The following is a 23,163-nucleotide window of genomic DNA, read 5'->3' on the forward strand; positions in this document are numbered from 1 at the left end:
AGTCCTACTTGTCTGCTCTTTCTAAGTTGTTTAAACACACAACCATCTTTTTAAAATCAAATTTAAAAGCCATTTCAAAAATCAAATCTGTACTTCAGCAATTTGATTTGTAGGAAATGAAACAAAAGGCAGTCCAAATTGGGTGCTTTTCAATAAATCCCAATTAGTAACTTGTGCAAATGATTAGTATATAAGTTGCGAGTGAATTATCTTGGAATCAGGCTGAAAGCTCCAGTGACAAGTTTACAGATGGGACTTCAACTTATCAGTGCTATGTCCTTTTAGCATGTGGCAGCAATACTCAGGTTGCTGAGGGCAAAGTGATGAAAGCTGAATCTTCATGCAAATGCAACTGATGAGCCAAATAATTAAAAACCAACTATTTATACACCTGCATTGTGTGTTTATGTGACATTCTCACCCACAGAGGTAGTCCCACCTCACATATAGGTAAGCATAGGCTGAAAGGTATGTAAATACACTGCATGTGCTTACACACACCTGCACGCTTCCTCAGTCAGCAACTAAACCAGCATTTGCATCTGATTTACCAATCTCTCCTCACCCTCCTAACTTCTACTCACCTGATAAATTTAACAGCCAAGCCCAAATCTGCTATACAGCAGGTGCCATTCTTTTTCACCAGGATATTCTTACTTTTTAGGTCACGGTGGGCAATAGCAGGTTTGCCCTGAGTACTAAAGATCTCAGTGTGCAGGTGGCACAAGCCACTAACGGAGGAGTAAGCCAGTTTTAGCATAGCTTTTGTGTCCAAGGTAGTAGATTTTAGATAATCATAAAGTGAGCCGTTCTCATGGTAGTCGGTGATGAGATAAAGCTGGGTCCAAGATCCTGTACCTTTAATGTCTGCAGCAATGAATCCTGCAAAAACAAACAAACATTAAAATTAATACTTCTCAGGACTTTTTTTGACTGCTCAGAACTCTGAACTATAAGTCACTTCAATAGTTTTATTTTAATAATATACTTAATTTCTTTCATCTTACTTCCATGCAACTATGTCTCACTTCTAGTTTTTAACACATTTTCAGAAAGCCCAGATATGGAAATACAAGTGGCAGAAACAGACACATAGTGCTTAGAGTAATATTCCCCAAACCTCATTTCTTTTTTAACATTTATTTCTGTTTCAGTAATCCCTGAAACATGTTTCTTCTGAAAAGTGCTGGATGGCTAATTGCAGAGCACAGCAGGTAACAATGCACATAGGAAAGGGCATCAGACAACAGCAAATATAAAACTATTAAACTTCAGAAACCTGTACACCATCAAATTATTCTCTTCAGTTTCACCCACCGAGAATATTTTCATGCCTCATCAGGACAGTCTGGTAGATTTCTGTTTCTCTGAACCAGCTGGCTTCCTCCGTGGTAAAAAACACTTTCACGGCTACCTTTTCACCACGCCACTTTCCCATCCAGACTTCTCCATAGCGACCTTTTCCAATCTGCTTTACCATCTGAATCTGTTTTGCAATGGTCCTTTGAACCTGTGAAATGCCAAGACAGGCAGTTACAGCTTGCTCCACAGAAGCCTTCTGCATTCATCGCCCTCCTGGTGGAAACAGGAATACATAGCCATTGAAACTTGGATTGCAGCAAAGCTACACAATGCAGATGCTCCACGACTCCCCCTGGATGCAGTGCTGCTGAGGCCATTCCTGCCGCTGTGAAAAAGCCCTTCCATGCATTTCCAAAATGCACTGTGGCCTCTCAGGAAAGTAAATCGGTCTGTGTGAAGAAAACATTTGACTACTGAACTTCACATTTTTATTTTCCTGTGCAAGGTGGCAACTTTGTGGCTTTTTTTTTGTTGTTGTTGTTGTTAATTTTTAAAAAGCTTTGACAGAAAACACTCCTGGTGACCCCAACCCAAACCAAATTCCAAAGGGATAGATAACACATCTTTAATTAAAACAGGGAGGTTTGTTACACACCTAACACCATTGAGGCTAAGTAAGGCTCACAAGTGCCAAACACATGCCAGTGCTCCAGAACTAGGAAAATTATTGAGACTAGCTTTCTATCAACTTCATTGAAAATGTCTAATAATTACCAAATATAAATTTGGTGTTAAGAAACCTCAACCACTACTTCCACAGTTAGAACCCATGTGACTCCATTAATTTTAATCGTCATCATTACACGGCAATAAAAAGTAAGATTTTTTTTTTTTCTAAGCTATGGAAACACAGCTTTAAATCTGCCTTTTCTAGCATCCATACCAGCTTTGTCAGTGGCTGTACTGTAAACTGATGCTAAAGTCACAGAATCACATAATGGTAGGGGTTGGGAGGAACCTCTAAACATCATATAGTTCAACCCCTCTGCTCAAGCAGGTCCACCTAGACCTGGTCACTCAGGAAAGCATCCAAGCAGGTTTTGAAAACCTCCAGAAAAGAAGACTCCACACTCTCCCTGGGCAGCCTGTGCCAGAGCTCTGTCACCTTATACAGGAAAGAAGTTTTTTCTTAAGTGGAACTTTTTGTGTTCCAGCTTTTGTCCCTAACCCCTAGTCCTATTACTGCACATGAAAAAATGTGATGTCCTATCTCCTTCACATACACCTTTTAAGTACTTGTAAGTAGTAATGAGATCTACCCTCAGTCTCCTCTTCAAGCTGAACAACTCCAGTTCCCGCAGCCCTTCCTCATAAGGAAGATTCTCCAGTTTTCTGATCTTGGTGGCCCTGCGCTGGACTCTCTCCAGAAGTTCCCTGTCCCTCTTGAGCTGGGGAGCCCAAAAATGGACACAGTACTCCAGATGAGTCCTCACTAGGGCAGAGTAGAGGGAGAACCTCTCTTGACCTGCTGGACACACTCTTCTTGAGTGTCAAACCATTTGTGGAGCTGTAACATGAGATGTACTCAGCAGCACTGCAGAGACGTCCTTCATAAGAATGGCAAACCCCACATAGCAGATGGGCTGATACTACATTGAACAAGCTTTTATGACTAGAAAAAAATATTGGTGAAATAGAGACTACTATATTCTCATAGGATTAGAGCACATCCACAGGAGTCACATGATTTCCAAAAGTCACAAATAAAAACTCAGATGCTGCAACACAACCCCCTGGTGCTCGTGGCCGACTCCGCCTCACCCTAGTATAACCACAGATTAAAAAGTTACCCTCTCATGCTTCGGTGTTGCCAGTTCAATCCATAGCTAAAGAATTTTGGTTTGGCAGGTTTCTATAAGATTTTGAAACGAAATAACTTTATGACTTCTAACACAAGGAGTTTTTTCATCTAGCCCAAGCAATTGAAAAAAAATTGAATAAGTGCAAATTCGAGATCTTGGTTTTGCCAACATCCATATACAAATTTCAAGCAGTTCATTGCAACAAGAGTGCACTGTCTGAATTCCTAGAAAATCATATGCATTTCATGTAATCCAAAATGTTTTTGCAATCTTGACTGACAAAAATGATCAAAGCTTGATTTTAAAATAATTTTCTTTATTATCTCAGTCAGGTTCAGTGGAAACCACCAGTTTGGTAATGCAGAGCAGGACTGTTACAACTGCAGCAAGACTGTGTGTCCAAACACTAACTCAAAATCTAATAGGTAAAGTCTATTATCATTTATTTTGTAATATTTTTTTTCCTATTAGACAATTTAAAGAAGAAAAACATACAGTGGTAGTTATGAAGATCTATTTCCCATCTTTCTTCTTCTGTTGCTTACACAGAATTCCATTTTTTCAGCCTTGCAATGTATTATTAGTATGCAATAATATTATTGCAATGTATTGCATTGTATTACAAATGCACTGTATTGGCAATATTGCATTCTATTAGCAATGTATTATCTTGAGTTCCAAGATGGTGGCTCCAGTGTCATTATTTTTTATTAATATCAATGAAAGCCAACAACAGAGATTAGCCTTAGTTTTAAAAATTGATTTATTTTCCTTTATACCCTCATATATGATTGAACAACAGTTATATTACATCGGAATTTTGCTGTAACATTTTGTAATGTCATTTTAGCACTGTTGCTTTCTATTTTGTCCATTTTAAAAATGCATCCTGAACAATAATGCAGTTATATCAAATAACTTAATTTGTGTAAATATATGTAATGGTATCATAAAGTACATGGAATTACAATACCTAATGATGAAAAGTTCCTTATTAAATTACATTAAGAAAATGAAAAACACATTTGTGTTATGGGTTTTCAGGCGGCAGAATACTATGTGAAGGGCCTTAACCTGTTTTCCTCTTGCTAGAACTGGTCAAGCAATTTCCTACGAACAATTTATTTTATTTTAAGAAATTTAGCCCTTTCTTGAATCATAAACTGATTATGATTTCTAACACAATCAGTTAATCAAAATTGTTGGATGAACTGATCTCATAAGCACACTGAATGACATGTTCATGTGAATTACTTACACTGACTGAGGTTGGGGCTTTTAAAATTTCTTTTCAAATCTGTGTATTTCACTGCTTGAGCAGCCAGGTATGGTTACACAGTCCTTTGTTTCCACTCCCTGTCTAGAATTAATCCAATTAAAAACTATCTCTACTTTCTGCATTCTATTTTTCTGATGTTCAGCAAAATGTGTTCAGCAAAATGTGTTAACATTTTATTAACATTACTAGTTTGAACAGAGTACTTCATACCTAATGGCTGGTATGCAATACTTTGAAAAGTAAAATTCAGTGGAAGAGGAATTAGGAAAAAATACATGAGTAGGTAGAGACCAAACTGTAATTCAGCAAACTCTTCATACAGACCACTGAAATAAATGTCCCTAGCATCTCATCTCCCCTGATTTTTCATGTGGCTCCACTGGGGCAACAGCTTTGCCTACACTTCTTGCTCTGTCAAGGCCAACAGGATTCTCCTTGTTTGCACAGATTTGATTGGGTATCCAGGTGGCTGGGTCAAAGCCTTTATTTACAACTTGCTGTATTTTGTCTTGGTTTAAAATTTGACCTGCAGCATTTGACCTGCAGCAACTTTTCTGTTAGAAGTATGAACAAGTCAGAAGAAAGAACACTTGCTAAAAGTCAAAGACTCAATACAATTGGGTTTGGTATAACAATTGTACCCATTAGAATAAATGTTCTGCACAGAAGGAAAACATTACTGTTTGGCATAAAATGACACTTCATAATAAATTTTCAGCTTACTTTCCTGAAGTAACAACTTTGGATGGTTTAGTCCTTGTGTAAGAAATAATACAGTCAAAACCAAATTCTTCCACAATAACATCTAGAGTATTATTACCAGGCACTTTCTATATACTTGTCTCAGGCATAGACCCAGAGGTATCAATCTGTGTTTTTCCAAGGAGGCTGTAGTAGTTATTGCTGTCTGGGAAATGCAGAAAACATCTATTACCAACTACAAGATTTATTATAACTCTCATTTTTCTTCTTTCCCACAGAAAATCACTATTTAAGGGGAAAGTCTGGGATGCCTTGAGGAAGAACACTTGATCCGCTGGCTGTAAAGTCTCCAGGCTTTTGAGAGGAGGCCTGGCAGAAGACAGGATGGTTTCTGCTTCACAGAGCACCAGCACAGCTCTGACAGCTACTGTACTGAGCAATGATCCAGTTGGGATGCCATCTCAGCCACAGCAGTTAACTAGCAGAAGTTATATTTGCTGTGCACCACAAGAGTAGATCTGGGGACATCAATAAGACCATACATCCCATCTGCAACCAGCTCACTGGGACACAATCAGCATTACTCCAGCCTTTATGTCTCAAGGGCATCCTGGGATGAAACATCAAGCCATATACCCATATGGGCTGCTGGAAGTATTCTCTCAAAACAACCACCACCAAGTTCCTTGTATTTGCTGTACGTTACTGGGTTATTTCTGTCACTGTGACAGGTAAGAACACCAAGTGCAGACCAAGACCTTGATGTGGTAGGTGCTATGAAAAAAAAAACAACCAACCAACCAAAAAACAAAAACAAAAGCAATAACTCCTCGCAATTAAATCAACTGGAAGCACCCATTAGGAATGGTCCTAAATTGTAAGCATGATCTCTTCCTTTCCATGGCTGGTAAAGTGACATTACTATACAATATGACAGAGCTTTCTTGAAGCCTAGACCAAAATGACAGAGTTTCTCTCAACAGAGAAAAATGGCCATGGGTTTTTCATACTCAGCATCAGTCACAGTACCCATTTCGAAGCTTGGCTTTTTTTCTCAATAGCTATGTTAATTGTCAGAAAACTGGATTTTCTAAAAAGTCAGCACTTTATTTAAATGGGTCTCTAAGCACTTTCTCCTGCCAGAACAAATTGAGTTTTCTAAGGTTTTTGCCAACCACTCACCCTGTTGCTCTGTTTTAAAGAATTATAAAACTTCTCATTTTATTTCTTCTTTAGAGCACAGAAAAAAGATGTGTGGGCAAAACCAGATGCATAGTATGTAGTACTCGGAGACTGGACAATATCTGCAGTAACAGGATCACTACAAACTAACAGGTTTGTGAGGCAGGAGGGACATATCATCTCTGAAAAATGAAATCTAATTTATTTTCTCAGAGGTAGTATTTTAAATAAATAATCTGCCTTTTTTTGTTTGTGTCTAGGTTTGGGGTTTTTTTCAGTGCTAAAAAGCAATGATTAATCCCAGAAACAAAAACACTAGTGAATAGAAATGTTTTGCCACAGAAGATAAAACTTCTGTTTTTTCAGCAGGGGAGCTCAGGGGGCTCAGTCATCCAGGAGTCAGTTCAGAAGTAACCACAAACTCCATCCTTGTGCCTTTAACCTTTGAGATTGCCACACTACAAGAAAAAATAATTCGTTCTCCACTTCTGAATGCAAAGTGAAGTCTACACGTAAAAAGGTTCCAAGTTTGACGAACTGCAGTTCCTTTAACATAAAGACAATTTGTCAGTGTTTGAAATGCTTTTGTGTATTGCACATAAAAAGCAAGAAAATAAGACCAGCAGGACAGATGCTGTGCTGTATACTGGGGTAAATCCTGATGAATTTCTGTAAGCTCTATTGTAGCCTTTAGTTATCCTACAGTATCCAAAATTAGAAATGAGCTGAGTTTAAAAAAGAAATGAAGTCTTTTGGGTTTTGTCCATATTAAAAAAAAAAAAAAAAAAGTCTCCTGCTTCTAAAGCAACTGTTCTCCAGCTTAAACCCTTGCCATTTCTGGCAGAGTAAAAAAAAACACCAGAAACTAAAACAAGAACTGACAACACAAATACAATTACTCGCGCCTCACGCGCCTCATTTTGACTTCCCCTCTACTCATTTTTGCCTTTTGAATTTGCATCAAAATAATATTGCTTCCTTACCAGGAGAGGGAGCCCGGAGCCGCTCCCTGAGCTCTGGGACTGCTCGATCAAATCCTTCAGGGACTCTCCAGGGGGAATGTAGGTCTCATCCTGCTCCAACCCGATACTGTAGCGGGGCCTTGTCTCTTGGCGTTTGTATCTGACGTTTTACATGAAAGTGAAATTAGCTTTGAATACAATGAGCACACGTGCATTGAATAATGCACATCTTCCTTCATGTTTGCTTCATGTATAGACTCACTGTTTCCTCTGCTTCCCTGAGGAATATGCTGGACTTGCTGCCCAAAGTTTTCATTTTTACTTATAGCAACCATTTGCAGTACCGAAACTCCAATTATAAAACTCAAAGACTGTGTAATTGGGTGTAAGTTTGCAAAGCAACAAAATGTTTTCATTTCAGAAACTTATTTTCAACACAGACCAAGTAAATAGTTTTATTTTACTGACTGCAGTGGGTCTTTTAGGAGCCAGAGGAGGTTAGGTCATGGGATCTGTAACTATTTTAAAAATGTGACACATTATTTAAACATAGTGTATGCAGATTATGATAATATTCTACACACATTTACTTACACTCCTCTGTTCTTTTTTATGGTAAGTTCTTCAGCACATAAACACAATTAGAAGCCTTAAGTTTATTTACCTTACATACAATTTGTCCCCTGGCTTTCTTAGGCTCAAGCAAAGAATAATCTCTGCTTCTACCTGAATGGCTTCTAGGTTGGACAAAATGCTATATGAAATACATCACATGGGTACACTTTTGCCTAGTATGAATAAAATACACAATTTTCCTCATAATGAAACTACAATTTTTCTTTTTTTTTTTTTCCCCCTCTTAAGGTCCACTTCATTTTTTTTAAATTTTCAAGCCTACAAAAAGATAAATCTTGGGAAGAACATTAACAAGTTGATAAAGATTTCCTTATTTACCTGAAGTAGCAGAATATGATGATGAGCACCAGAAGTATACTGCAAACAGTCACAGAGATCAGTAGGGCCTTATGGTGAATGTTTCCTTCATCAAAGTCTGGGGTTAAAAACAAGGAAGGTGAAAAATTTGGAAAGGGAGGTGGTACAAAGGCAGTATCAAAAGACATTCATGCCTTAAAAAGTGCAATGAGCACAAGTTAATTTCCCTGCTTTTCTGTAAGCAAGGCTCTATGCAAGCTATCCCTGGATTCCCCAGGTATTTTGAGTACTTTGTCTTTGACCCTCACTGATGAGTGAAGAATTGGCACCTCCAAAAGCCTGTTTGAGTTTTCATCCATCACTCAGGCAAAACATTGCCTTGATTTGCAATTCTCTGTTTGGCTCTCATGAAAAATTGGTTAAGATCCATAGCTCAGTGTCTTAACCTAAGCAATGACTGGGACATACGAAAATTACAGCTTCTTATCTTAAATCACTCAAGTAACATCCTATTAGGTAATTAATATAAAATAACAAATAATTGCATTTATCCTAGGAGTGAAGACTCAGCGGACATTCAACCCCCAAGAAGGCAGGACACCAGAGACGTTCAAGGTATATTTCCATCACTGAAGAATAATCCATCTCTCAGATCCTGTTTTAAACACCTGAGTAGGAATTTTATCCTCTATTCTCTCTGTAGTAGACTTGTGTCGCAAGCAAGACCTTCCTATGCTGGTGGGCATCCCTGTCCTTCCAGCAGCTACTCTATAAAACACTTGGACAATTAAATGTGTCAACTTGTAGAAAATGCCATTAAGTATAAACAATTAAAATGTTCCTGTTGATCTTTGCATGGGAGACTCATATTCTCCTTTAAAGTGAACCATCAACCTCCAAACTGTAGTCTCAACTCAGACAAGTGAATCTGACTTTCATCCATGCTCCTCTGTTGAAAAAGAAAGAAATCAAGCACTCCTCTTTTTTAACCTCTCCCACCCAACAAAGTCTCAAAATTATGGCATTTCATCACACAGACACACCCTGCCCTCCCTAAGTTGCTATCTGGTATCCTGCAAATGAGAGCTATGTTTTCTGAAGCTCTCCCAGCCTTGCTGTCATGCCTCTTTCATGCTAATGCCCAACACATTGTAAAATGCAAGAAATCTATCCATATCGAGTCATCCTGGAATGGTGCTATTATGTTTCAGATTTACAAGGGTAATGAGACAAGGAGATTCCTAAGGGACTCTTGGTGTATTGTCAGGCTCTTTTATTTTAAAGATCCAATTTCTCCTTCTGGTTTTGCCCCCAAACTATTTCTTCCCTTCCCTTTTCCACTACAAATAGAGATTACCAACCAATGGACCTTTTGATCACACTGGTCATGTTTTAACCTGCCATTACCTGCTCCGGGAGCATTAACAATGTAAACATTCAACACACAGCCAATGCCTTTGAAAGGAGACCCTGACACAATGTCTATCAGGAAAACACTGGAGCTCATCATTCTCTCTGACACAGCAGATTTCTACCTGGCCTGCCACTTCAAGTGGGCTATGAACTGAAACCGAGAGCCCACTGGGGAATCCTGACCTCTCCCATGAAGGCGATGGCTGCTCAGCAGGGCCAAGGGCTCTAGTTCATGCTTTGTAAGCAGCCTGCATCGGCCAGCCATTTCCCTCTAAAATACGTGGTTTGTAACAGTTTACGATGTCGGAGCCCATCAGCTGAGGAAAGGATAAACAGAGCAAGCAGATCATATAGTGAGATTTCTGTACTTGGGAGAAATCTCGATATCTGTCTGCAGCTAGCATTTTCCCACTTCTCAGAATAAGCCACCATAGAAGTTGGGGGTTTGTGCTTAGCAGTAATGAATGTTGATGTCAGATGCAGAGGGTGTGATTTAGATCATACTTGTGCAAAGCCATGGAAGTCTGCGCATTTACACAGACACCAAACATTGCACTACCAGAACTTGTAAAGCACTCACTGTTCATGCTATCTATGTGTATCTGTATATACATTTGGGAGAGGAATGATAAAGATGCTGAAATCTTAATAAAATTCCAATCATTTAAAATGATCCAAATGCTGTGCTCAATGTTTCTAATGGGTTTCTCCCATTCAGAAAAGGAAATAATGCAGTTTGATTTTCCCAGAGACCAGAAGGCATTTTGGAAGTGCTATGCATCTCTCAAGCAAAATTCAGACACCAACACTGCAAAATATTCTGGTACTTGAATATAATTAGTCAAAGCAAGTGCACGGAAAACATGCAAGACACAAAGAAACATGTCTTTGTCTCCATGCTAGGAGTCATTGATGCAGGCAGCAGCAGCAGAAACACTTACTGTCTCACAGTAGGTGACATTCCTAGTGCTGGCAAGTGTGGTTCACTATGCACAGCACAGGCATGCAACTGGCTCTCACAGGACATGAGAATAACTCCCATATGTCTTTATATTTATTTGGCTACATACAATGAGAGGCAAAACGTATGTTAAGTGAGCTATTGTCTCACCTTTCAAATACTTCCTGCGTTTTCAAAGCATTTTAGCAGAATTTCATTTGCTTGCACACTTGAGGACTTCATAAACCCACTGGCGCAAGGACAACACAAGATTAAAAGCATGCCCCCATTCTCACACAAGCAATGTCTGTTCTGATCAACTAAGTGGTTCAGCTGGTGCTGCTGGAGACCAGTTCTTTTCTCCTCCTACAGTCTATGCTGTTCCCCACAGAGAAGCGGTATGTATCTCCCTTTCCTTGCACCATATTTGGCATCAACTTGTCCAGATGGAAGGATAGGGCAGCTCAGCTGTGAGTCTGCTTTATCATTGGCTTATGGACTCCATGCTGAACATTGTGGTGGGTACCAATTGGCACAAGTCTGCATGATGGAGATACTCTATCCTTTAAGAACTTCAGTGCTGTGCTTTTTAGTGTTACTTTACTTGGCAACTGCAACATGCCAAGCAGCTAGGTTATGAGAATAAGCAGCAGCTTCCACTGAGGCAGCAGTGAGTGATCACCAGGAGCACGCTGGGGTGAGTACAAAACAAACACACAGTAGGTTTGGAAAGCTTCTTTACATACCTCAGCTGGTTGATAATAGCAAAGCCCAGCAAATGACACCTTAATATTTTAATGCCGTATACAAACAGTGGTGTGTGCTGGTGTCAGTGGTGAGTAGCTCCGAAAGAGAGAGACGGAGGGTCTTTGGTGATACAAAGCTAACTCTCAGTTACTCTCCCCTGATATCCCCCTCCTCCACCATTCATTCCCCTCACTCTGCCATCCCTGGGACTGTGCTGAGGAGTGCATTGAAAATGCCACACAGCAGGTTCAAGGGAGAAGTCAGCATATCAAAGGGAGAGGAGGTTCTCCTCCCTCCCCAGGTCCCTCCAGTTCACAATGTTACAGTTATCCAAGTAAAAACTGCAGTGAAATCTGAGGCGTGGAGACTGTGTGCACACATCAAACCCCATCATTCTTCCAATCATTCCCTTGCCCATTCATCACTGGCTCTACAGGCAGGGAGCCAGACATGGTGGCACCACCACTTCTGCTTATATAGGCTCTAAATCAGCAAAGACATATTTCTCCTCTTGACTAGTCTTAGCCTGCGCAATTGCTGGGATTTCCAGGAATATCTTTTATTGTTTAAAGCAGAGGTGTTGTATCAGGACCAATTATGACTCTCATTTCCTTAGTAAGACAGATGTGCAGCTGGGATGAGGACTTCATGCTTTCTCTGGGGTATTTTATCCTGCTAGTTCTGTACCGAGATGAGCTCAAAACTCAGGCTTAGTTGCTGTTCCTTCTGTCTCCCTTAACAAGCCTTGCTTTAACCATTCTTCTAGCTCCTGCTTTCATGTTTGTGGTCCTCCTTTCTTTTCATGGTGGGGGTGTGTGAGGTGTGTGCATAAAATCCACTTTCCAGCACAGGTCTGGAAAAGCACTTGAGAACACAAGTTGCTTGCCTTTGTAGATGTTACCTTGGTGCATAGGTTAATTTGCAGTTCACCAACCTCTGACCTGCAGCTGGACACTCTCCCTAGACTCTTTCTCCCGTGAGATATGACCTCAGACTTTCGGTTTCTCAGAAGCCTAATTTCTATTTGTTTTTTAAACGATGAGAAACATACATATTTTTCATGGAATCCTGGAAGTCGGAATGTTGTTCCTAGAAGCTTGTTTTAAAGTTCACCTTCTCTTTCTTTGTGCTTTAAGTTTATGTTAAATTTTATACACAATCCTAACAGTATGCAGTCAGTCACAGCCTGATCTAAATGTTTCCACCACAAGCAATGATCACAGCCATAGTACTGGGCACTGGCAGAAACATATATTTGTACACAGTGTTTGTACCTGGTTTCAGAGAGGTTTTACAGTTTGAACTATGGCTTTTCTTTGAGCTTTTACACTTGGATACAGCAATGACAAATTAAAACAGGCCTGGCACCATGAATGATGTATTTACTTAAGGTTTTCATAAAACTGCTCACTTCAGCCCTGTCCAGCCACACTTAATGAAGCAGCTCCTGATATACTATCAGGATGCTGGTAGTGCAGGAGCTTATTTCAAACAAAAGTTTTCAGAATATGTAGAGTGAATACATCGCCTTTTGTTTGTCATGCTAAAACTTTGCAACACAAAGCAGGTAGAATCCTGTTCCAACTCTTAAATATTTTGTTTCAACAAACATTCCCTCTGCTGTTTAACGGGTCTGCCACCATGGTGCTCCAGTGATGCTTTATTTATGCCATATACGCACAGAGCAAAACCAACATTGATCCAAACAACTTCTGTCACTACCAAAAGCTTGGTTTACTGCTTTCTGTATAAACAGCAGACAGTACTGCCAAATAACTAAAATCTTTATAGGGCAGATGTCTAGTGTTAGGCATGGGTTCAGTATTTTTAAGTAGTTTTAATGCCGAATAAACCCAGCCAGCAGCAAGAAGAAATCATGGTAGCCTTTTCAAAACTGAAATTATATTTATTGATATATTAAGAAAGTGTGAACAAATATTGACTTCCTTTTGAACCTTCTCTCCAAGTCCAAAGAACTTTTTAAAATGAAAAAAACCCAACAAACTACTACATAACTCTTATGCTGGAAGACAGAATGTTATGAGGTTTCCCCGACTTAATGGTTTGCTAGTAACCAGTGAAATATTTACATACTACTCTCCACAGGCTTGATTCTGCAGCTCATCTGTGTAGCATTTCACAGGAATGAAGGGAACAGCTTACATGAACGAAGGCATTCTCTCAACATGCATTTGTGTACATATCTGTTGTCTGCATAATTAAGAGTGCATCTGCACACTGGTCTGGATTTTCAACTCAGAAAGCCATGATGACAACCTTGAACTTACTTTCATGCCAAACTCCATGCTGAACACCACAAATATTGACCATTGCTGCCAATGCCAAGAGCTTATCATGGATGAATTTACATTTACTTAGGAATACATTCCTATAAAACGTGTTCTGCAACATCCAGCCGAAATAATTTTACCAACTTTCAGAATGTGATGTTTAAACAAACAAAAGAAGCTAAAACCTTTAAGAAAAGCTTAATGGACTTCAGTCAACTTGAACTGACTGATTAAGCACAGGAGACTTGGTCTCAGATATGTATGGAGTTATAAACAATAGTAACACACACTGCAGGGACTAGAAAGAGGATTCAACTTTATTACCTGGCTAAAAGCATACATTGCAAGACATACATTGCATCTTCTGCCACAACTAAGCTAAGTCTTTAGGACAATCACTAATACGCAGTAGGTTTGTGCTAGTAACAGCACTGTGCAACTCTAAGGCATCTGCTGGTCACTGCATGTAGGCAACAGGAATAACATAAAGTGTCAGCAACCACAGATCAAGGCACTGCTCCCCACGACCTGCAGAAATTCAGTGATATTGTTTAACAGTGTATCAGTCTCATCACCTGCAGTTGGAAGTAGGTGCTTTGTTTTGGCATTGTTTCTTCTTAAGGCTCAAAGAGCAACAGTGGTAAGAGATCAGTTTGTAACTAGATTTACTTCCTCCTACCTCGATTTTTCAGTGGTGGCAGCGTAGGGTGAAGGTGTTTGTTACAGTAATCTTGGCCTGTGCAACATTCAATAGATCTTCTTTGGTGTGGAATAGGAGTGTCCTGCAACAAAGAATATGACAGAAAGCCAAACAATTATCTGTGTTGTAAATACACACCATCACTCTGGCACTGGAGAAAAAGATATGCTTGTTAGCTGGACGCAGTCTGTTACAGAGTTCTAGAATATGTGGAGTGAGGATTTCTGCCACTGAGCATAGCCAGCAACGTTTCATCTAGAAAACCGATAAATTACTTTTCCCCTAACATGTTTCTTTTGGTGCCCTACTGCTACAGAAGCAGCTGTTTGACAGTAGTGGTGCAAGGCAGAACTATGAAAGTCACATATATCCATCAGTTCAATTCACATTACAAAAATAAGTTCATGTCACTGCTCACAATAGTTTAGCTAGAATAATACAGGAATTGCTGCATGGACTGATTTAGCTGTTACTTCTGCTGTCATAGGAAGCTGAGTAAAATAATTTCCATTGACTTTGATGGTTTAAATGTTTCTGAACTCATATAGAATCATTTAGGGCTAACACCTTAGAGCCACCTTGACCCATTGCCCATACCCCTTCCATTCCTGCAGTGAGATTGGCCCTCTATCACATGATCACTGTACTTGAAGGGAATTTCTGGTGTCAGAAATCTAAAACCAAAGTGAAACTGCATGGTAGACATAAAGGTTGCTGTGGTCCATCAAATAACTTTAGATATCATGGGGACTTCAGAAATTAGACTGCATTTCTCTAAATTCAAACTTCTTTAGAGCAGAGCAAGTTATTGCTAGGAACAGTTGTAACTCCCTTCAGCAATCAATGCAGAGCAGCTGATGAGCAGAAGTGGAAAACAGACATAGTAATGTCTATTGACTGCACTTCAATCAAAAGTTACCAAAAACCCAAGAGATACTCGGGCAGCAAATGTTTTCTTACCCGACACTGGAAGTCCGAGCCCTCTAATCCAAGACAACCCTTGGTGACTAGATGTCCACCAGACTCATCTTCTTCTATTATGGTGAAGCAGTAGCCATCCGTGCTGAGGATTGGAAAGGATGCATCAGGAAAAGGTTTTGAAGTGAAAAATGTGCAGCTGAATTTAGTCTTAAACTTTGTTCCTTGTGAGACAAATCTGCCATTAACAAATCAACATACTGAGGCTGGCTAGAAGACTCAGGAACCCAAGATAACCTCTCATAATGCAGCCCAACAGCTGACAGCAGACCAGGGCAGACCAGCTCTTGCACAAACACAAAGGAGGCTCTGCCTTGGAGATGACACATTTACCTTTCCAATATTTCATAGCTATGAAGCCCACCAACAAACATCTCACTCTCTGCTTAAGGTCATTAGCATGTTAAGACTTTGGAGACCTATATAAATGCAAGCATCAACACAAGAGCATGTCTGCTTTGCCCATGGATATTTACACCATGGTGGAGACCTGAAGAAAGAAATGTTTTTGAGATATTAAACATAAAATATTATTAAGAGTGATTTGTGATTCCTGTTTTAACCATATTACAAACTGCAACACTCTTACATATGAGTCCTTGAGTTACCATCAAACACCCTTCGTAACTGTTTACTTGAGTCATAAGCCTAAAGAGATCCATAATGCTTCCATTTACAAGAATGTGCACCACTGAGGACAAGTATACTAACAGATGGCTAGATGGTGCTGGTGATAAATATCCTTCCTCGATGAAGGTCAAATGCCTGAATGCTATGGAAAGAAGAGGAGGAGGGCACAAAAAGGGTGGTTGCATTTTACTGAGACTGCTGTACATTATTAATTCCTCAGTACTCTGAGGGAGATACGTAATATGTGTAAGAAACACAAGTTGACTGATTTGCAGGAAGCAGATTAAAAAAATAAAGGAAAAATTCTTTAATATAAGACATTTAAGTCACATAAAAATAAAATACTCTGTTATTTCCCCAGGAAAATAACACTGGCTATTATGTGCAATGAGTATTTTTCAAAAGAGAAGAAACAAACTCAGTTAAAAAAAGGAAATAAAGAGAAAAAAGGATTAGAAAACCTAAACACAGCAAAATTTCATGAGATTTGGTCCTTACTTGAACGAGAGTCTAACAGAGCAACAACAGCAAAGGCAATGAAGATGTAGGAAAGGAGAGGCAGAGTTACACATAGAAGAGATAAATACAATTTGTAAGTATTAGCTATACGACAGAGAGATGCTGGATAGGATCATGTCAAACATTTGCTGTGGCATATTTTTATATTAGTGGCACAGGGTCTAGCCACAGTAAGGTTATTACTTCAAATAATAATCTATCATAGGTTATTGACTTCTGGATTTGAAAAGTAACGAGTCGCATGTTGCAAATTACCTTCTCTGAGAAGCAAGCAGTGACTTCTCTCCTTTGACATTGTGCATATGAGCAAGGCAAAGGAGAAAGCCATCTTTCTGGGCAACAGCCACCTTGATTTCATTGCTTAAGCTTAAAAGATAGGAATGATGGGATTGCCAAGAAGAGAGACTGTAAGGAATCCATTAGAGTAGAATATCATATTAGATTAGATTTTATTTGTTTGCATGGTGCCTTTGATTCAAAGTAATGAGGAAGTTTAAACCAGTGGACAGAGCAGCAAAACAATAAATTGCAATCAAGTGAAACACAAAAATGAACTACACAGCTAACAATCTGCATCACAAAACCAGAACAGTCTGTTCACCAAAGGAAAGCAGGGGCAAGAAAAGTCAAACTGTTTGCCAAGGGAGAAAAGTAGCAGGATAGTCAGTGGCATTATTTCTTTTTTCTTCTGACTTGCCATGAGTTTCTGAATCCTAGCTCATTTCTGAAAATTAAATTCCAGTTCCTCAAGCACTTTACTCTCCAAAAATTTTACTACAAATTAAAAAAGACTAACAGATTGGATAGAGTAAACAAAAAAACTTACAAAGCTCCAATAGTAAGGATAAATCATATTCATGACAAATCACAATAAAGTAACGAAGGAAAAGTGCTAAATAATTAAAAAGAGCAATGCTGGACAGAACAATGGTAGTGCTTGTTTCTACCTCTAAATAAAAAATAAACCAAAAAGTTTTCATGCAATGTAAGAACACCTTATCTTACTTAAAATTTCTCATGTGTTTGGGCGAAAGGTTGAAGTGACGCTTCTGGAAAGAAATATCTGTCACCTGCTTCGCCCCTCCCTGACCTCTCCTCTTGGTTCACAGGATGTCAAATGGACCACACATTGCAATTAAAGGACAGGGCATACCTCTGCTGTTTTATTGATTACCTCACCTCATACCTGCCTATAGTACTTACTCTAACAAGTCAGATAAGGCTATATCTTCTCCAATTTTATGGTATTTTGGTTCCTGCACAAATAGAAACATACGTACATTGCTGATACATGCAAAGCAATAGGAAAAACCTATGCTCCTCTTCCTAGCAATTTCCTATTGTAATTCAGAGTTCTTATTTTCTTAAACTCTGTAGTTTGAATTCTGTGTAATTCAACTCTGCGAACAGTACATAAAGAAAGAACTCAACCTGATGGTACTGAATACATCCAAGAACATATTCACTAATCTCTTTCACTAAAGCATCATTTTCTTAGATGCAGGAGAGTTGGTGCAGGAGAGTGATTAACTACATTTTGAATGTGAACACTAATAAGTACAGATTTGGTGTGTCAGGTATTTGCCAAGAGCAAATTTGTAAAGCTAAGTCAAATGCCAGGAAAATAGGGAGTTAATAGTGGAAACATTGACAGATGCTGATGTAGAAGGTGCTGCTACAATTACAGATTACTAGAAAGAAAGAAGTGATCTTAACTGAGACCTTTACTAAACATCACAAGAGAGGAACAGAGGCCAACAGCATTGCAGCTGCTCACACAGATGTCCTCACTGGCCAACAGCCACTTCTCACAGAAGACACGATACTTCAGCTACCAAAACTTGAGTGCTGAAGATTTCCCGTCCTGCTTGCTCTGTGTGACATAGCCAGGGATGGCACTATATAACTTGAAAAGGCCAGGTCTTTCCCTCATCCAGTGGCTATTGCAAATAGATGGGTTAAATAATTTGATGAAGAGGTTCTTTCTCCTTAACTTACCTATCAGAAAGAGTTACAGCTTATTTTCATTTCCATCCAGAGCAACATGACAAGTTTCTGCACTGTTCTTAACAATGATAAAAAAATGTTAGATGATATTATGTACAGAAGCTGTGGAGTTCATATACTGTCTGAAATAATCTAATTTAAAAACTAACTCCCATTTTGCATCTAATTCATGTATTTTGTTGCATCTTTCACTTAAGGAAGATGATAAAGGCCAAATTGATCAAAACACTGTCTTTGGACATTAGTCATAAAACAGTCACTGTAAATGTGTTCAGCATGGGATAATTTTTCAAAGAAAAATTATAGAGGCTGTGCATCAGGAAAGTAACATGAAACCAAATGAGGAGAGCATTGCACAGTTGCTTAGTGAGATGCACCTTCAGATGTTTGCACAGCTACTCTGAAGGCAAAGAGAAATAATACAAGTAAAAACAAAGCATACAAGCTGGCTCACATCAAGCTCCAGTTTCTGGCCGCACTAGTCTCTAAGATGGCGATGCTGGCCCTACCATGCATGTTCTGCTGTGTATGGTACGTTTTGGCTTTCTGAGTGCTCAGTGACAACCCGACACACAGAGAGAAAGGAGGGTATCGAGAGCATCCCGGTAGAGCATCTTTTCATGTATCATATATAGGTCTATCAATCAATATTTTCTCTATACTACCTGCTCATAGTATTCTCCTAGGACTGAGACAGGGACCCAACCCACCAAACACATCTTGCACTGTTCTACTAAATCACAGATCAGATCAAATAGTTCTACCTAACATGGCAGGTCACAGAAAACAAGCTATTATGCCAGTCTGTAAGTGAAAGCCCTAGAAACTATCCAGGCTTCATGCTGGGTATATGAGATTTGACAGGTCTACAGATCTGATGACACAACCTAGGGACGGCAATAGCATCAAGCACAGGTTCCTTGGCGTTTTCACCACGGCTCTCTAGCACCTTTCACTCAAGTGCAAAATCCATCTCAGTAGATGTGAGAACTACCAAGAAGCTATTTGTCTTCCTATTACCTTTTTTTAAATTCCTTTCTTTTATGTCTAAAATTTAAACACAGACCAAGTGTTTTCTTTTACTCAACCTTAAGATTACACTGCAGTTGAATTTGTATTATTTAGCTTCTTTAATGGTAGGATGTTTGTTGGTTTGAGGGGTTTTTTTGTATATATAAATTCAATATGTACAGGAAATCTCAGTTATTTCAGCACTTTCTGCACAGTAACGCCAAAGTACTCCTACACACTAAAAAAAGCTGGGAGAAACACATCAGGTGTCAATACGGGGATACTGGGTTTGCATTACTAATTAGCTTAAGGTTTATCTAATGGGCAAGCCCTAAGAATGAGAAATTTCTAGGGCACAGTTGAAAAGCATGGGAGGGAGACCTTGCATTTCAGTTTAAACACTTGGGGGCAAAGTCACCTGCTGAGCCACTTAAGAGATATATGGCCCTGGCAGAGGGGGCAAGGTAAGACTGGAGCTAGCAAGAATTTGTCTCTGTTGACCTTTGTTTTTTTGTTTTAATCATCAAAGGGGACTTAACTGCCTCTGATACAGCCCTGCATAAAGGATTGCATTAAAAAACATAAACAGTAAAAAAACTGAAAGGCTAACTTGTAAGATCTCACCATAGCTCCTTCATCAGAAAATATTCAATTTTTTACCTTTAAAATTAAAGTTGCTTAAAAGAAAAGTTGCCTGAACTCAGTGCTTTAGCCCACTGTTGGGAGTCCTCTTCCTCCTACATACCAAATTACAAAGAAAATGCAGTTCTATCATCAGGAGAACAGGATAATGAAAATAACCATCACTCAAGTGAATTATCACCTCTGGTAACACTGAAAAAGCAGCTTAATTACTTTATTGCTTTACATAACCAAAGCTACCTCAAGACACACAGTTGGGAAGAAACACGATCAAGATCAGTAGGCAACATATAAGAAATTAAACCCTATCAGCCGGATCTTTAAAGCTGTCAGCATTTATTTGTGAATGGAAAACAGAGTACAACAAGGCACCTAATCAGCCTCTGCCATTACTGCAATCCCATTACAGTCAAAGCCAATTAAATCTAACACTGCTTTTTAAAATAAGCAATTAATTATGATTAGACACAACTGCCTGTGCATTCACTTTGCACACATGAAACTTGAAATGGAACAGTAAAACAATGTCCTGGATGTGTTCAAAGCAGAACTGAGCTTCTTTCCTGAAAGTCTTTTATTAATCCCGCAAGTGTTGAGAAAAAAAGCAATGTTTCAAGATGCTGTAGAGTAACACACCGTTTACAAACAGAGGACTGTGATCTTCTGCAAAGATCTTAATTGTCAGGGCCCTGAGTGCACTAAGAAGCTTCAACTGTCCAGAGTGTTTCCAACTGGGACCCCTCCCTCCCCCATATATGTTCCTTGCCCAGGGGCTCTATTTAAGCTCAGGTTTGAGTTCAACTCCCTCCCTGACTAAAGGCAAGGGAGTGCCTGTCTCCAGTTTCATCTCCTGCCTGGATCCAGGTCACTATTGGCTATATGAAGAGCCATGAAGGGAGCCACCTCTGCATGCTTTGTTTAGGCACCCTTGGGGAAATAGTGTCCTAGTACGTGAGGATATGGCTGGCTGTCAGCATCACTCTCAGCTCCTGGCTTGTCTCCCTTTCACTGTTCCCTGACACTTAACTCTCTCTTGATGCTGTGCCCCTGTAGCAGATCTTACAAAACTTGTGCTTGTAGACTCCTCTTTTTTAAAACACACTCTAACCAGAGCTGCCACTTTTCTGTTGATATAGAAGTTAATCTGCATTTTAAGCTGCAGTGTTATCCTTAGCTCCCTAAAGTATTACCGAGACTTAAGCTGCGGAAGTATAAAGAAAGGGAAATTCTGTACAGGAACACAGCAGGCTGTTAGAGGATTTGATACAGACGTGGCTGAAGAATACTGACTTTTAAATTTCTAAAAATACATTAGTGTACATACATGAGACTTTAAATGGCCACCAGATGTCCCCATTTTTATATAAACACTCAGACTAGGGGTGCTACAGACAGGATCTGTGCTGTATAGATCAATACCTTTGGTGGCAGACCAAAATCTTCAGGTGGGATGGCAGACCACTTTTCATGAGAAATTTTTAATGGTGATTGCGATACGACTAGCTATTTTATTCTGGGAATTCTAATTTAAACCCAGATCTAAATGCTTTCCAAATGAAATTTCAGAGCTCTCTTTGCTCCTGGGCACAGAAATGGATTCCCTGCTCTGGTGAGAACCCCAGTAGGGACAGTGCCTGGTACTCTCCAGAGCCCAAGCCCTGGCTACGAATGTGCTCAGTGAATTTCCTGGGTGTCGGGGTTTTACTAGGCCCTTGGGTGCCTCAGCATGCACTATCTCATCTCTGTAGTGCTGGTAGATCCAAGCTCTGCAGGTCCAAGCATAGCTTAAAGCTTAACAAACCAACAGAGCTGATAAGAGGTTTGATTTTTTTTTTTTTTTAATATAAAATGTAAAACACTTTTAGCGGCTACATCTGAGGGAAGTAGATAATTAATGCAATAGCTTTTAATCTGGAACAGTTCAGTTATTCTTCAGACGAACACAGTGCAATCAATACTGCTTGAACCTCAAGATGGGGAAATTTCCTTTATAGTGAGGTTCAATGAGAATTCCCGAGTCCTTTAAAACTGTGCCAACACTTATTTGGGTGAGGATGAAACATGAAAGTTACTGCCTGGCTAGTAGGATGATCCCAAAACATGGGGGAAATTTTCTAATAAACCTTGCTAATGTCTTGGTCGAATCTTTTGAAACCTGTTCTCAACCCAGACTGCTAACCAGAGACCTAGTAACTACTCTTCCCAACAACAGGCTTAGGACTCTCCTTTTTTCCATAATGTCCCATTTAACTTTTCATCTATAATTCCAGCTATGTTGCAGAGAATTGAAGACGCAAATTATTACAGACTAAGTTAGGCAGATGTAAGGAAAACAAGGGGTATTGTATCCTTTGTATGTCACTGTAGCTCTCACCCCAAGGTAGGGGAGCTATAGCAATGATCACCATCCTAAAAAGGATCACTGCTGTAATTTGTTTGTTTGTTTGTTTTATTCCAAAACCTTCAGCAGTTTTATCAGTTATGTTGGTGCTCACTGAGCAAATGGCAAGGTGGATACTGCTCAAGTGACAGTACAGGATTGGAAAGAGGAGTAGGTCCAAAGTAAGTCCTTTGATTGTTTCTGTTTTCCTGGGTTAAAAAAGCGATTATTATTTGACGGATAAGTTCCAGTTTCAATTATTATTTTGATGTCCAAATTGAAAAAAAAAAATTATATCAAGTAGAACATTCAAGCCTGAAATGTGAAAAGATTATGGAGACAAAAAGGGGTTATAATTTTGTGGTTTATTACCACTTAACTACCTATCCTTAGATGTTAACACCTAAAATCAAGTTTAATATTTGACACTGTAAGAGGGACTGTCTTCAGAGACTTTTCTTTAAAGTATCATAGCAAGGGAAAATGCACAAACCCATTTTAATAGCACATCTAATCATAGTTTCTGGTAACATGAAAAATACTTAATGTCAATGATGCCTACAAAGCAATGAGCAACAGCAGGCTTACCCAACTGGAGTACAAACCTTGTTCAACAGGTTCCTTAACATGGGTCCCTTTTTGCTTCCTAATTTATGGATTTAAAAATGATCTGCAACTTCCCT

General features: G+C 39.3%; 1 protein-coding gene across 1 annotated transcript in view; it reads right to left on the bottom strand.

The window, feature by feature from the left end:
* The window catches only part of BMPR1B (bone morphogenetic protein receptor type 1B), a 29,963-nt gene that overhangs the window by 5,502 nt on the left and 1,298 nt on the right, over positions 1-23,163 (bottom strand). Inside the window, exons 2-7 of the mRNA XM_010206472.2 lie at positions 15,274-15,376; positions 14,293-14,395; positions 8,244-8,340; positions 7,311-7,449; positions 1,318-1,510; positions 585-882 (exon numbers count right to left, since the gene is read on the bottom strand). Of these exons, the coding sequence (XP_010204774.1) occupies positions 585-882; positions 1,318-1,510; positions 7,311-7,449; positions 8,244-8,340; positions 14,293-14,395; positions 15,274-15,376 (933 nt within the window). The remainder of the gene's footprint in view (positions 1-584; positions 883-1,317; positions 1,511-7,310; positions 7,450-8,243; positions 8,341-14,292; positions 14,396-15,273; positions 15,377-23,163) is intronic.

This window comes from Colius striatus, chromosome 3 (assembly GCF_028858725.1).
Source record: "Colius striatus isolate bColStr4 chromosome 3, bColStr4.1.hap1, whole genome shotgun sequence".
Classification (NCBI taxonomy): domain Eukaryota; kingdom Metazoa; phylum Chordata; class Aves; order Coliiformes; family Coliidae; genus Colius; species Colius striatus.